This window comes from Glandiceps talaboti, chromosome 12 (genome assembly GCF_964340395.1).
Source record: "Glandiceps talaboti chromosome 12, keGlaTala1.1, whole genome shotgun sequence".
Classification (NCBI taxonomy): domain Eukaryota; kingdom Metazoa; phylum Hemichordata; class Enteropneusta; family Spengelidae; genus Glandiceps; species Glandiceps talaboti.
The window spans coordinates 18,087,299-18,103,600 of NC_135560.1; the positions used below are offsets into that span (position 1 = coordinate 18,087,299).

Sequence of the window (16,302 nt, forward strand, 5' to 3'; positions counted from 1 at the left end):
ATGAGGATGAAATACTAAAATGAGGTTGCGCTTTGATTTGAAAACCAAAACCGACTGTAGGAGTTTTGCATAACCCCAAAACCAAAATAGTGGACATCACCATCTGTACAGAGGTACCTGAATGGTACATATGAAAGTCTGACCAACGATTTTAGAGCTGAATTAACAGTATGTAAACAATTTCACTCCCTTAAAACATAACAGTATTAACAAACTGGAGTAAAAAGGAATCTTGAATGGTGTGATACTTTTTTCCACACCAGTTCTAATTTTTCATTTTGTTGTTGTTGTTGACATTTTGCCAATTTCTACTGAAAGATGAGTGAGAACTTTAATAACCAATCACAACATTTAATCTCTCATGCTGACTTGCTATCATTTGAAGTTTTGAGACTAACCACAATCATGAGAGAAACAAGATTGTCATATACGACATGCTTTTCAATCACTTCAAATAGCTCAAGTACCACACATGTAACATATGTAAAAATTAAAACAGTAACATGTTTGTGTTCTTCTGCCATGTGTTCACTCTATAAACGTTTTATTGACTATACCATAGACAATGGAGAAAGCATATCTATGACTACATATACAACAATGGAAACAGAAACAAAATAGTTTTCTTTTTTATCTTGGTTTTATTCAGCAGTTAAAATGTGTAATTTACAGATTTGATATTAAGATCTTGGTAGAACAATAGACTATTCATTTATTACGATTTATCTTCTTTTGAGAATATGTCCATAAAACTTTGTATAAAACTGACAATTGTACAAGGAACATACACTGAACAATAGAGGGCTATACTCAGTTCTGCCAAGGTTTCCAACTAGTGGAGACAAAGGCCCCTTGGTTGCAAAAAAGTGGGGTCATTTGACAGGGAGTGAGGGTCAATTATTTATTGTCTATGAAATCATACATATTACCTCAGACCACTATAGAGATACCGGGTCTGAGATATTCCATTACACATAGACTAGACTATTACCTAACTACATAGAAAAATTCCATTCATAATAACAGTTCCCGGTAAGATATACTTGAACAATATCAGAAATGGTAATAAATTTTAAAGATGTATAACAACATATCAGTTTCTGAGAGAGCACTGGATGTCTGTGACAGCTGTGGCTATTGGAGAACATTGTTCACTTGTAGTATATACCACAAATTGATATTACGGTGTATGTTAGGGTGTGTAACAATATTTCTACCTCTTGCCTAACCTGACTCCCTAGCTTGAATACAAAACTGCATCTATTGAACAGTGGTATTGTCATGATTTCTTACAACTTGTAAGCTTGGCCATGGTTCCACATTCTTACCCAAACAAATTATTGGTAATTCCTCACCTCATTATCACTGTCACTGTTACTGGTGTACACAAAATCCAATTTTTTCATGTGAAAACTTATTTGTTTACCGAAATGTAAAACCTATGATCCCAGTAATTTTTTATGTGCAGAAAAATTTACTGCTGTACTCTACTAAAGAACACTTCCTTGTGAAAAACAAAACCAGGACGAAAATGACATTTCAAACATTAAATGATTCTAGTCATGAAGTACAATTTGAGACTTTCTTGGCAGTTTTTCATATTAAACTAACACACTATAAAAGCAGTATTTGAAATTTCATTTTCACTTCATCCATTTGGTATAACTATTTTAGTGTTTGATTTGTACATACAACATTTGAAGAGCAAATGAAATTTTGAAATACATGTACTAACTGCCATGTCCATGACAGTTTAAACTCCTATCATTGGCCAAAACATATCACAAAGTGTATTCTGTTATGAAAAATCTGCAATCTTTTCATCTATTTCATCAACACATTCTTTTAGTTTCTCCCACTGTTCACGTGTTAAACTGATACCTAAGGAGATAAAACAAAAGAACAAGAATGTTATTAGTACCAATACCAGCCTGACAGTACATTTTACAATCATTCCAATGGCAAAATACTACCAACAACTCTCGGTACCTGCAATAGCATTTTACATCATGCTAGAAGGTCAAAATAGAACAAGAAGGTCGACTTATTCTCATGCGCGCCTATAGTAATGCATGTGTAGTGCATGAAGAGAAAGTTATGGTATTGACCAAGGAAATGAATAGTCGCTATTTTTATGACAAACCTAAGTGGTATTTCGGGTACCAAGAATTTACAAATTATGTTATTGCCAATCATTGAGGTATAGTGTAGGCAATGAAATACACCGTTGTGGCATCCTTATCATCCGTTCCTCTAAAAGGGATGGTAAGAGTATCCACAACAGCTGATCATTCAGCCTATGGTACAGTGTATGTTATGGTGTAGTGTTTTTCCACTATACATGTTTATACATTACCTTTTCTTCCTGGTTTGAGTTCTCCACCAGCATCATAGTATTCTCTGATGTCTACCAGTACTTTACCTTTGAAGTCCCTTACATTCACATACCTCATCCTGGAAAGCTGAGAAAAAAAAGTGAAAAATGCTCAAAATAAGATAATAATACAACAACTACAAAAACAGAAAAAAATCCACCAATAAAATGTTTCCAAACAAAGGGTACAAATGGTGTATAAAATTGCTGGTTAAATGTTCTTTCAAATTTAAAGGATAAAATTCAGAAGACAGCTAGGAGATCAAACAAATCACACATTAAAATAAGAGAGTCAACTGTCCTGCAACAACCCTGGCAACTCAAAATCACTACAACAGTTTTCTCATGTGGCAGCACATTCAACCCCATTTTTATCTTAAAAAGAGATATCTATGGGAAGCCACATACAGTGTTTTATTTCTTGCATGGTCTTACAATGTACATTTTCACTATCTTGATTCCATGGTGATTATATCCACATGTCCAAGACACTGCATCTGTCCACTTGTTTTAGTTTGTGTCTATCTTAATTTGCTAATAGTCTGAAATGGTGTCTTTACAATACAAGTTTCCATGTTGAGTATTATACAACTTTTATGTAAAATACCTAATAAGGATAAAGCATGTAATTTTTAGAGCATGCGTAATATAAACCAACTTGCTTTTCCATAGATGAAGCACCACATGTTAGTGCCAACTTACAAGGCAAAACAGTAGCCAGATAAGCCACTTTGCTATTTCATACAAGTCCAAGACACAAGACACAAACAATATTCAAAACTACCTGAATCATCTCCTCAGACCCATCATCTGCTGCAGCAGCCTTTTTCTTCTCCACCTTCTTTTGCTTTTTGGCTTTAGGCTATACATGAATTGATAGTGAAAAGATACACATGAAAGTTGAATCATTTGTTGATGTAGATGACTTTTAGATTGTATAATATGTTCTGAACAGAAATGAAGAAATATGCAATACCGTCTACCGATCAACAATAAATTGCTTTACATAGATGGTAAAGTCTTTTAACATGTTGATCCATGTAGTTGGCTTGCTGTCTGTTATACCTCATCTACATCAATAGATGCACATTCTTGTAAGCCAAAGCACATATTTCTTGACTGGCATTTCAGATGGTGTCGTAAGAGGCCTACAGTTTACAATGTTGTAGATGCAAAAAGAGAAATCGTGATGAGAATACACATATTTGCAGTTATTTAGCTATTATGCTACACATTCAAACTGTAACACACTGTGCAGAGTTTTGCATGGTGATATATGATCACAAACGATGACATTTATATACACACAATAATAATGTAGAAATATTATGCAGGTTTTCAACTTATCATTCTCTTAGGAGAATTCAAGTGTTTATTTCTATATTATTATTACATAATATTACAGTACCATATTATACTAAATATTATATTACACTGTTTCATATCATTTTATGATTTAAGTAACAACAGCTACCCTAGCTGCAACAATTCTAGTGTGATTTTTGTTTATAAATTATAAGCTTTTTGTGTGAGCAAATCCTGAATGACAAATTGAAAAAGCTTAAAAAATAATGCTAAAAATATTTCAGCTATCAAACCAGGTGCACTCGTTTTTTCATTTTCCTACTTCTGTTTTTTCAAGTAAATGATACAGTAGTATTGGGAAATGGTCGCTCCCGTCTTTTGTATACAGAGATGAGACAGGTATTAAAAGATGGAGATTGCAATCTGAAGAACTGAACATGACAAAGGCTTGGCAGTGTCAGGGCAAGAAATGCAGCCGTGTCAGAGATCTGTGATCTATACAACTGGGTTTCCCTATTCCCTGTACAGTGTACACGTACTTTGACTTCAGTGTCAGAATCAGAATCGTCTGTTGAAACGATAGCCTTTGATTTGGGCATCTTTGGCTCTGGTATTGATATCGGAAGCAGATCCACAGACCAAAACACTGAGACGGAAATGACGGCTTCAAGTTTGTTGGCGTCACATGTGCATTGTAAACGTCGTTGAATTTGATTGGAGAAATATTTATCACCATTATATAACAAGCGTTATCATTGGCCTAAGAGAAAAGAGGAACGACTTAAGAAACAAACAACGCCAAGAGAGGCCCGACGTGACGTCGACCCGAGAAGGCTCTTCTTCTGAGGCTGCGTTTGAGACCATATTTTGCCTTAAAAATGACGCGTAAGTGTGATATTTTATGCCTAGTGTCATTTTAGATTATAACCCATCGCATGATCATAAACGCTTTTTCGGTCTTTCCAGAAGGGCCACACCAATCATTTCAAGTCGACGTATCCGTCCGCCATGACAGTGTCAGTGGTATATTGATGACAATATTGTTATTGTATTTATACCATAAGTTACATCCTTGTTGCGTGTTGGCAGACAAATTCACGTATATTAGTACATTTTAAAGTAAGAACACTGCTTGCTGTAAGATCTCACGTATGAAACTTGCCACTGAGACTGAGTCATCAGGCACCAGCTTAGCCTTTACAAGTTAGAATTGTAGGAAAACAAATATTATAAGGGGCAATTAAAGCGCCACGGTCGTCAGGGGCGAGTTCTTACGTGGTCTCTGCTGAATACTTGTTTCCTGTTGGCCGTGCGACCGTACATGTATTAAAATAATGACAAAATTACAGAGAAAGAGAGCTATATACACACATTTCTTTGGGATTGGAAAGACCAACTTTAAACTGTTCATCCTGGTCTATCTATCTATATCTATATATATCTATCTATATATATATATATATATATATATATATATATATATATATATATATATATATATATATATATATATATATATATATATATATATATATATATATATATATAACTCGGTGAGTATCAATCTGCTATAAGATAGTGCTCTATACCGCAGTGGCAGAGCGTAATAGTTTTGGTAGTACTGGAACTCTTTCTTGGGTGTAACTCGGAGTTTCACGCATATTGCGATCATCAGAGTGTCTGATGATCGCAATATGCGTGAAACTCCGAGTTACACCCAAGAAAGAGTTCCAGTACTACCAAAACTATATATATATATATATATATATATATATATATATATATATATATATATATATATATATATATATATATATATATATATATATATATATATATATATATATATATATACGTATACGAATGACAGTATAGGGCATGTCTATGGTATAATCATTTTGTGGTTAAACAATGCCAATTACTACATAGGGTTGTGCTGATGATGGAGATTTTTTATAGCATTTTGAATGTAAGTTTACTCTTGGAATGGGAGATTATTTGTAATAATGTTAGTAAGTAATCAGTTTCTTTTGATATTTGCCAACTAATTGCATCTCTTTCCAAGAGCTTACATTGTCTGAGGCTGTAAGTGAATACAGAAATGACACAATGGCAAATCTACACTTTTAGAACTTACATAATATTGTAATATGGAAGAGTACAACTCAAAACTTAAGTAGTGTATGCAACAAATTTGTTATTTTGAAAGGATTAAACAATTATTATGGCAGCCTTATTGTATCTTAGAAAGGCCCATATTTCAATCCTAGGTTCACGGATAAGCATAATGTTATCAGTGGAGCCATAAGAATTAATTAGATAGGACATTCTTTTGTTTTGGATCAACCACCTACCCTACAGCCCTGCCACACAACTGATTGTCACACCCACATTTTTAATGTGTTTAACATAATGTAACAGTACAGTGTAACAGGTGGTGACTGCCTCTGAACCAATATGACTTTATAACAAGACATATCAAATGGTACTCATTAGGAACATGTGTGCGGATGCCAAATGTTGTTTAGAATGCACTTTAATGGGTATATACTATATTATATGTACATGTACATACATTTAAAAAAAAAAAAATTCTCATTTCCGATGTGTTTACTTAATTATTTCATTTTCCTGACATGATATGTAAATTTGGTTGTTGTTTTTTTTGACCTGGCAAATAAATAATAATAATGATTAGGATTAGGATTAAACCTGTGTGCACTACATGTAGTACGAACTTCTGATGAAGTGTTCATGTAAATGTTATCGAGACAAGACAAGTGCTTCCAGTATAAATGATAATATGCTTTAAAGATATTTTGGTATATTACAACAAATGGATTAATCATCATTAAGTTATGTGATTTGAAAATTGTACACTGACACAAACTCTGGTTTGAAGAGTTATTTGTTGTTGAAAAATTAGTCTTGAGAAGTTGTTTGAGAAGAACCCTGATTGATATTTATAAAAATGACCAAAAGTGTCTTACTTTGAGAGTCACTTTGTGTAGTTATTTTGGAAAAATGCATAAAATCTTGCAAATATTGTACTCAGAAGGGTTCAAGGCAGACAGTATACATTTGTATGAAGAATTTAGTTTCAAAGCATTACTATTGCAAAGGGCATGATAGACTGATAGTGCTTAGTTACACCATGTGGTCCATGAGATGACAAAGTGTTCAGACTCAATGTTTTGCACCTTGTTGAACAAATGTACCATGCTTTTTTCTTCATTCATGTATACTTGATAACATGATGTGTTGTTTTTGTGTCACACAGGAGGAAATCAAAGAGACAAAGCCAGGGAAAGGGCAATGAAAAAGCAGGCAGCACATCAGAAAAAGAAAAAGGCCGATGACAAGGATGGCAATAAAGGAGCGTCATTGGAAAAAAGACAACAAAGGTATGTTGAGGCACTACAATGGAAGGTAAAATATTGTATGAGCAAAATCAAGACATTGCTAGACTTGTCCATAGATTGAACTTTCATCATTCTCGGAGTTGGAATTCACAAGGTTTGTAATCCATTTTGAAACATTGCAACTGTGCCTGTAATTTTGCTACATTTTGATACTGAAAGTTATACTGTAGTACCTTATGAATATCAATTATCATGAATATTAATGACAACCAGCACATCTTTGTGGCATGGAAGAACCCCAAGTGTGATGTATATGGCATCTTGGTTTAATAATCTGAGGATATGAAAATAGTGGTGAGAGACGTACTACCAAACCAGAGTGACTAGAGTCTTAGTCAGGTGACATATTTTTGACATCTTCTTACACTATGTTTTTTGTTATGAATTACATAAAATGAAATGCAGACATTGATAGCGTACAAGTGTATAAAGTGACACATTTTGTGTTACTACAAACAAACACAAAGTAACACCATTGTTGGTGAAATAAAGGCGATTCAAATGCAGAACTGTATATTTGTGTTCACAGTGAGATCAAATGTAACATTCATGTGTGTGCACACTATCAGTGCGTGTATTTTGACAGTGTAATTCATAACAAACAGCATTGTGCAAGATGTAAAGCACACCATGAAATGTTATGGTCTTTCTGATTTGGTAGTAAAAGTCCTGCTCAAAAACTGTAATCATTCAGTATCTGAGTCAATGTAAAACTAATCAGGAGTAAATTTTCATACATCAGGGATGCAGACAGAATGAGAGAGAAGCAAGCAGCAGCTGCTGCTGCTAAAAATCCAACTGATGCAGGTGCAAGTGGAGGGAAATAGCAGTGCCTTTCCAGACAGATTCAGAAGAGGAACAAAACATCAGCCTTTACCTCTGGGGTCTTAATTAGGAAAAGCAGCAGCCATTATGGCTTATCTTTAATATAATAAGATATCCCAATTGTGTTTTTTCCCATGATTTTCAGATCATCCAGCATTTTGATAGTCTCACTCTGTCGACAATAAAACTACCTACTTGTTATGATGATAGGCCTCGGCCATGACTACCAGAACATATGCTTAATTTATTTGCAAGGATTTTTTTCTTATGAGCCGTCAGAATATTTTCATAGCTTGTCACAAACATGTATATTTTGTAATGCAGCAGCTATGTTACCTTATGGTAGACCAGAAGTATGTAATCAATTTTCTTGATTTGTCATTTCAAGTTCCATGATAGTAACAGCTTGCCTGTTTGAAGTCATGTATAATAAAATGTTATGCTTGGTATTTGGTGACTTATACTTGTTTTGTTTCAGGCAACCTTATGTAATTTGCGGATTTGTACGAGTTATATTGTAAGATACAGCATATTTAGGGAATAGTTTGATTAAAAGTAAATAGGTGTACAGTGTTAGAAATGCATGATTCATAATAGATTAGCAAACACACTGCTGATCTGCCAGTGTCAGTTCAGGGAAAAGGGTATAGCAAATTGTCATGAGATGAATAGACTGTAAGATACATCATGTCTTTCTACTCATTGCCCTGCTGTTTACAGAGTAGTAGAGCCAATAACTCAATAAGGGCACCATGACATGGTGTATCTTCCTTCCAAGATGAATCAACTCAGTTATTCAGTTTTTTTCTACATTCTAAGCTGACTCGGTTGTTTGAAGACAATTTTCGAAGTGTCATCTGTTCAGGTAATCATGGCTGATGTAGAATTAGTACTATTAGTTATTTATCTCAAGTAGACATTTTAGAATAAGTATTGTGATATTTGTGTATCTAGAAGTCAATAATATAAAAACACAATCATGATGTTTGCCAACTACAGATAATTATCAACTATTGGTAGTACTTATGCAGTATTTCTGGTGAAAAATTCCTCTTTGTACATTTTCAACCAAGTATTTTTCTATAATACTACATTATCTCTCAGGTTTGTCTTGGTCTAATTTGGTTGTGGTTTTGCATGTTATTGTTCAAAGTATGTCATATGTTGTAGTAGTGTCTTTGATACATATTGCATGCATTTTTCTCCCTCTCGCTTCCTTTTCCACATAACAGATTTTGTACGAAATAAACCAGCAGTGGAATAGACTTGTTTGTTTTCTTTTTGTAAATTGTGTCATGAGTACGAGTGTTTTGGGTAAGCGATGAGTACAGTATCGTGTGAAATTGTTTGCCCATTTCTAGAAGTAACAGTTTTTGAATATATTAGGATTATCGGTAGTGTAAGTGTACAATCATTGTGGTCCATATGAGGTATGAATAATTTATGTACTGCAAAGCACAATTTGATTCTCTACAATCACCTGTTCAGAGTATCCATATGTAATGATATTGTTGATGATGATGGCGACATTCTAAGGTAGTGCTACTATGTGGTAGATTGATATGATGGTGACATTCTAAGGTAGTGCTACTATGTGGTAGATTGATATGACGGTGACATTCTAAGGTAGTGCTACTTTGTGGTAGATTGATATGACGGTGACATTCTTAGGTAGTACTACTTTGTGGTAGATTGATATGACGGTGACATTTTAAGGTAGTGCTACTTTGTGGTAGATTGATATGACGGTGACATTCTTAGGTAGTACTACTTTGTGGTAGATTGCTGTGATGGTGACATACCAGGGTATTAATGCATGGTAGATTTGTGACAATGACATACCAGGGTATTAATGCATGGTAGATTTGTGACAATGACATACCAGGGTATTAATGCATGGTAGATTTGTGACAATGACATACCAGGGTATTAATGCATGGTAGATTTGTGACAATGACATACCAGGGTATTAATGCATGGTAGATTTGTGACAATGACATACCAGGGTATTAATGCATGGTAGATTTGTGACAATGACATACCAGGGTATTAATGCATGGTAGATTTGTGACAATGACATACCAGGGTATTAATGCATGGTAGATTTGTGACAATGACATACCAGGGTATTAATGCATGGTAGATTTGTGACAATGACATACCAGGGTATTAATGCATGGTAGATTTGTGACAATGACATACCAGGGTATTAATGCATGGTAGATTTGTGACAATGACATACCAGGGTATTAATGCATGGTAGATTTGTGACAGTGACATACCAGGGTATTAATGCATGGTAGATTTGTGACAATGACATACCAGGGTATTAATGCATGGTAGATTTGTGACAATGACATACCAGGGTATTAATGCATGGTAGATTTGTGACAATGACATACCAGGGTATTAATGCATGGTAGATTTGTGACAATGACATACCAGGGTATTAATGCATGGTAGATTTGTGACAATGACATACAAGGGTATTAATGCATGGTAGATTTGTGACAGTGACATACCAGGGTATTAATGCATGGTAGATTTGTGACAGTGACATACCATTGTAACAACACTACACAGTTAGGTTGGTATGAGTGACATACCAGGACAGTGATATACTATCAACACAGAAAATGACAAGGATTACAAGACACAAATGATTGAAGTTGCTTTTAGCTTTATTTACTTTGTAAAATTTGACATTGCAAACAGTTCACTCCTGTTGAAAGGTTCTGTAACTCAAGTAAAAGCTATTTGGTAAAATACTGCAAAGTACATCGCATAGCAATACATGATACTGCTACCGGGTATGAGAAATAAAATTGAAGAGTTAAAATACCAACAGTCTAAGACTCTTATTTCAGTGTCAGTTGCACTGTACTGAACTCATAAAAGAATTTTTCGTACCACTTTGGCAGACATGAAATGTGCCCTTGATTTTAATGGATACGATGTCAAGGACTTTGCCGCCACTTTTTCCTCAGACTTGCAACACATCATCATTACATAAACATCCATGTTCAACTACATGTCTAGAACACAATCTCATCACCATGGTGATATCAAAACTGTCTGCTAAATATTTCAAAATTACTTTGTCCACATAATATTCTGCAGCTTCACATGCACCATACTTCTGACATTACAGTGGTTGACTTTGAAGCCCTAAAATACATTTCTTCAATGCACTGCTGATAAACAGTTGTTATAACAAATTCAAAGCAGTTACATGTATATTGTTTTGGGTGCACCCCACTCCTTCTATGCTAATTGTGTATCAGACATTCAATCTTGTTATCTGGCTAAGTCTGATGGAAAATTAGTTGGAAATGGCTGACTACTTGGTTGATGTGGTTGTGCTGACCGTGACCTAAATGGGGGTACAGGTGATTGGGTTGGTTCCCGTTGTGGTGTATTTTGGTGGGAGCCCTCTCCTTGTCTTGCAGCTTTTAATCCCTGAAACAATTTTGAAAAAAAAAAGAGTTCTGTAACAATGCCAATTACTGGTAATCAGAATTCAAGATTTCTTCAAGTCTTGTAGACCTCGGATCTGCACCTCTGAAAGTTGCTGAATAAAAAGGTGAAAGGTGATGACAATACTCTATCTGAGTGCAGCCTGGGTAGTAGTATAGAGCCTCAAGCTAGTGCATTCGTGAGAGCCTTTTGTGCCGTGTGATCTTTGGTAGCAGCTAGACTAGATTTATTCATTAAATTATTAGCATACTAGAATTGGTTGTTCACCATACATCACATTACTGTGGTGTTTTCCTGTATGTCATACATCAAACAACTGTGTCTGTGTTTCTCACTACACACAACCTGTTGCCATACCTGATAGTATCCAGTGTGATAACCACTCATATACCAGGATATCAACATTGAAAACAAGGCATCTTCATCACCATCCATAGCATCCTGTGTAACAGGGGGCGGAGGTGGAATGGGAGGAATACGCTGTAAAAATTAAAATGTAGAAGTTCATTTTAAAGTTACAATACCATGATATCTTTGGAAAGGAATGACAAGAGAAATTTTAACATTTATACACACTATTTCAAATCATCTAGTGCTATCCCTCATCAAATCGCAAGATCTCTCTTACGATTCAATACCATGTTGGCATTCAGACTACCTTCTACTGTGCATACATCTTTGGAACAGCAGCATCTTATTAAAGTAATATTAATTTTTGATTGGGGAAAAAAACTGCAGGATCTGTAATTTCAGAAACTCTAACTATGTAACACTACTATCAATAAGAACCAGACAAATAAAATATAACAGCAGATTTATTTGACAGAAGAGTAAAATATCACTTAGAATTACATTACTTTACTTTTATGAATGGGAATGGGAATGATAATTCTAATTCTAATTCAAAATTGCAAATCTTGTTTCCATGGCATCTGTTTTAGAAATAATCTAATATTTTTGAGTAAGCTGTATTACTTTTCCAAGTTATACTTCTATTTTTATGAACAGAAAATAAGAAAAGAAATGGTGAGTTCTACTCACTGGAGATGAAAAGCCAGGTGGAATTCCACCAGACCATGAACTTGATGGTAGACTGTGAGGGAAAGGTTGGAAATAAGGCTGCAACGAAATGTAAAAAAAAAAAGTTAATGATATCAATTGATTCTTTCTAAGATAAAGAAAACAAATGTCACAAAACCAGGAGTGTTACCAGTTGCAAGATCATATCTGTAGTTTACAAATGTTAAAGTAACCATTCTAAGCTTATCAATACTTCTGCAACACTCACAACATTCAACGTCATCAACCACCCATGACAATTTGGTCACTTTTACTAGTTACACTGTATAAAGTCAAAACTAGTTAGTCAAAATTAGTGTGAACCTAACAAATGTGCCAACTTTATAATATTTACAATGTTACAACAGTCTATTCACTTGATTATGTACATTTGAATAAACACATGATGGTATACGCAATTATTGCTTCACTATTTTCACTTGTGGCTATTTCTCTTGAACTCATGTATCGCTAGCAGACACTGTTTATTTCACAGTATTGTAATATTATGCTCTTCTTAGCGACAAATCTTAAATACAGAAAACAACACTTACATTCATAAAAGGATTCATTGAATGGAACTGAGGTGGAATCCTTGGTGGAGGACGAGGTGTATGATATGGTGGATACTGCCACCATGGTGAGTTGCCTCGGTAACCACCATAGTGACCTGAAATTGGATGACCTGGACTCTGACCATGATCTGTCCATTCCATAGACTGTTGACTATCATAGCCATTCTGTTCAAATAAGAAAGAAGAAAGAAAACATTTACTGAATCCTATTTTTACTGGAATCATATCTCAGTATCTGGTATTTTAGTGAAATATAATGAATTCATTGCTTCTTTTCGCTGTAATTTTTATGTAATGTTATGTATCATGAATCATAACACTTGCATGCTGTAGTTGCTGTACCATATTCTCCATCATATTGTGATGGTTGTCATAATCTTACATCATTATATGACATTCAATGGAGTGAGAATAATATGCACAGTTTTGACGTCACAATTCTTTCAATTTGCCAATCAGTTAATTTATTCTGTGATGAATTAAAGGAAAAGTCCAGGCAAGTTAAGTTAATTATCCTGCCTTTAGTACTCTTGCATTGATTATAGCTACCAACATAAATACAATTTTGGTTATAAAATAGTATATCGTAACTTATTCAACTTTGAAAAAGAAGTGCTACTGCACTTGACATGTGTTCAGCGGCCATTTTGGAAATTTCCTGCAAGGGTTTATGGGAAAAACTCTAAGGATGACATGACATTTACCACAATCTTTTTGTTCAAATAGTATTCAAAACTGAGTCGTCTTTGTAGTCCTTGTTGAGATTCTAGATTTTTGTTCTAGATTTTGCAGTGTGTCCTTTGTGAAAAGTCCTACCTCTCCTTGTAAATGTTGCTCTCTAGTACTTCTGGCATTTTCAGACTGTGGGGGCAGTAATTCTGATAGTTCTAATTCCTCCTCATTTCCATATCCAATGTAGGTGACACAACAAGTTTTGTTGGTGAAGTCTATAGATTTGATGATGGCAGAATACACGACACCATCCTCTGAGTACACTGCTCTACACTTGTCTCCAACATTCCACTGTAAATAGAAGTACAAAGAATACTTGTACATTGAATTCAACCTACGTATCTTAACCTTCAATGTACAACATCAAAATAAAGCCATTTCTTCTACCGCACAAACACTAAATGTGCATAAATCAGAGAATTAATATCTTAGTGTCTAAAACCATTTTTGCTTGGATTTTAATACTGAGACACAATTTTGTTTCAGTCAGGGTTACGAATGGATAATACACACCTGATACATGACAGTAAGTAGATTAATCTCTGAATTCCCTAGTCATTTTCCAACGGGTTCCTTACCAGTGATTTGTAAGGGCAGCAAGTAGGTAAAATCTACCTACGCTCCCCAGTCATTTTAACCAGGTTCACAAACAAAATTATAGTACAAAGTATTAGAAATTACTAGTGTGCCAATTATACTAGATTTCCCCTTCTGTTCCCGGGCTTCCCATACCTTAGCTAACACACTGATTCAGATCCTTTTACCACCACAAAACCATACCTTTTCCTTCCTTTTCTTCTTCTTTGATCTTTTAGAGCTGCTGCTGGGGAGCTTCTTTTTATCATGAGCATTTCTTTTATTTGGTGTATAACTAGCACTTGATTCAGGAGTTTCTACTGCATCTTTATTATTTTCACTGTGGATTTCATCCTGTCAATAAATCATGCACGCAAATCATAACCAGAAGTTGAAAAGTACCAAGAACATATAGGATTTTGAACGTTGTGGCTATTTCTCTCTCACCAAGCAATAGAAGTATCTTCTCCAAACAGTTGTTGATCAATCAGTGCACTGTACGATCTTTGTTCAAATACCATACAAATAACACCTGTAAATCAGGTAAGGGACTTACAAATACTCTTTTTTCTTACATCATAATTCACTGCAACAAAATCAATACATGTACCATCATGTAAACAAGTATAGTAGTATGGAGTACATTTCTAGATATATTGTATATATTTCATCATTGTACAGAAATGCCACACACTCTCATACTAGGAGTGATCTCTTTGATAATATTAGTGAATGGATAAACTGACAGTAACTAGGACTGTGTACATACCTTTACTGCCTTTATAGCTCTATCATATGCCTTTATCAGTGCTTCATCATCCCAAATGTCTGACTCCTCACTCTGTAAGAAATTTGTGAAGGAAAATCAAGTTTCTTCAATCACACACACAAACTGGCTGAAACTAGAGATAGCAATTAAATTTCCCCATAACCAAGGACATGCATAGCATGAGTGATGAGAGATAAAATATGATGATGATGATGATGATGATGATGATGATGATGATGATGATGATGATGATGATGATGATGATGATGATGATGATGATGATGATGATGATGATGATGATGATGATGATGATGATGATGATGATGATGATGATGATGATGATGATGATGATGATGATGATGATGATGATGATGATGATGATGATGATGATGATGGTGGTGGTGGTGGTGGTGGTGGTGGTGGTGGTGGTGGTGGTGGTGGTGGTGGTGGTGGTGGTGATGATGATGATGATGATTATGGTGATGATGATGATGTACATCCAGAGCTGGTATCGCAATAGTCCTGCTTCAATACAGAGTAATCCGGGACTCGATTCTGACAATTGTCCCTCCTACATGTGTTTAGAGTCAAGTCAGCAATATAGACTCGTGCACCGCCTGTTAGCAGGGCTAGTCATGCTAGTGTCGCAATGAAGTGAACGGTCGGTCCTTACCTTGCGTTTCATTATGTTATTTTACGGTACTATAAACCGGACGTGGACGCACCAGAGACGCACTGAATGTTTTCACTACAATGTTTTGTATAACAAATGTACGTACTTACGACGTCTACTCTACGGTCTAGAACGTTTGACATTCGTTTGTTTATAAATACATAACCACATGAATACAACTTGTTCTATATGTTTAGGTGACATGATTTATATAAAATGCATCCACCTGATCTGTTATATTTGAATTTTCACTTCAAAAAATTGCATGTACTTTCACACTGTAACAGTAGTATAACGATAAAGAGATAAATAAAATACCTGATCTCGCCGAAATACTATGCCTTCACTAGAAGTAGCCATGCTTCTTCCACACAGGGTTCCAAAACAGCTGTTTAAAATATCTTTTATGTCACAAGATGTAATTGGTTGAAAATTTTGCAGTTCACGAATCACAAGTGTTGTAACATTTCACCACGGTGAGGTATGCTAATTATCACCCACAATGCAATATACAG

The 16,302-nt window shown here is 35.0% G+C and overlaps 3 protein-coding genes across 3 annotated transcripts; 1 reads left to right on the plus strand and 2 right to left on the minus strand.

The window, feature by feature from the left end:
• Positions 1–642: 642 nt before the first annotated feature.
• LOC144443387 (activated RNA polymerase II transcriptional coactivator p15-like) lies at positions 643–4,378 on the minus strand. The gene is made up of 4 exons (XM_078132854.1): positions 4,219–4,378; positions 3,159–3,236; positions 2,357–2,462; positions 643–1,881 (listed from the first exon to the last, which is right to left on the minus strand). The coding sequence occupies exons 1-4, from the start codon at positions 4,276–4,278 to the stop codon at positions 1,799–1,801; spliced, it is 327 nt and encodes a 108-aa protein (XP_077988980.1). The 5' UTR covers positions 4,279–4,378; the 3' UTR covers positions 643–1,798.
• Positions 4,379–4,408: 30 nt separating this feature from the next.
• Positions 4,409–9,212, plus strand: LOC144443388 (modifier of protein aggregation 4-like). Its single transcript, XM_078132855.1, has 3 exons — positions 4,409–4,564; positions 6,960–7,083; positions 7,844–9,212. Exons 1-3 carry the CDS (start codon positions 4,558–4,560, stop codon positions 7,926–7,928), a joined length of 216 nt encoding a protein of 71 aa, XP_077988981.1. The 5' UTR covers positions 4,409–4,557; the 3' UTR covers positions 7,929–9,212.
• Positions 9,213–10,592: 1,380 nt separating this feature from the next.
• On the minus strand, positions 10,593–16,162 carry LOC144443539 (survival motor neuron protein-like). The gene is made up of 8 exons (XM_078133065.1): positions 16,106–16,162; positions 15,115–15,186; positions 14,550–14,699; positions 13,854–14,060; positions 13,017–13,202; positions 12,445–12,522; positions 11,761–11,883; positions 10,593–11,385 (listed from the first exon to the last, which is right to left on the minus strand). Exons 1-8 carry the CDS (start codon positions 16,145–16,147, stop codon positions 11,224–11,226), a joined length of 1,020 nt encoding a protein of 339 aa, XP_077989191.1. The 5' UTR covers positions 16,148–16,162; the 3' UTR covers positions 10,593–11,223.
• Positions 16,163–16,302: the final 140 nt, after the last annotated feature.

What these genes read in the sequence shown, in the direction of transcription:
- LOC144443387 (XM_078132854.1), bottom strand. Translation starts at nt 4,278, where the DNA reads ATGCCCAAATCAAAGGCTATCGTTTCAACAGACGATTCTGATTCTGAC. An exon ending in ATTCTGACACTGAAGTCAAA is followed by an intron (nt 3,237 to 4,218) that starts GTACGTGTACAC and finishes ATTCATGTATAG; the next exon opens with CCTAAAGCCAAAAAGCAAAA. An exon ending in GGTCTGAGGAGATGATTCAG is followed by an intron (nt 2,463 to 3,158) that starts GTAGTTTTGAAT and finishes TTTTTTTCTCAG; the next exon opens with CTTTCCAGGATGAGGTATGT.
- LOC144443388 (XM_078132855.1), top strand. An exon ending in TTGGAAAAAAGACAACAAAG is followed by an intron (nt 7,084 to 7,843) that starts GTATGTTGAGGC and finishes TTCATACATCAG; the next exon opens with GGATGCAGACAGAATGAGAG.
- LOC144443539 (XM_078133065.1), bottom strand. Translation starts at nt 16,147, where the DNA reads ATGGCTACTTCTAGTGAAGGCATAGTATTTCGGCGAGATCAG. An exon ending in AGAAGAAAAGGAAGGAAAAG is followed by an intron (nt 14,061 to 14,549) that starts GTATGGTTTTGT and finishes TTCTATTTACAG; the next exon opens with TGGAATGTTGGAGACAAGTG. An exon ending in CAATGAATCCTTTTATGAAT is followed by an intron (nt 12,523 to 13,016) that starts GTAAGTGTTGTT and finishes ATTTCGTTGCAG; the next exon opens with CCTTATTTCCAACCTTTCCC.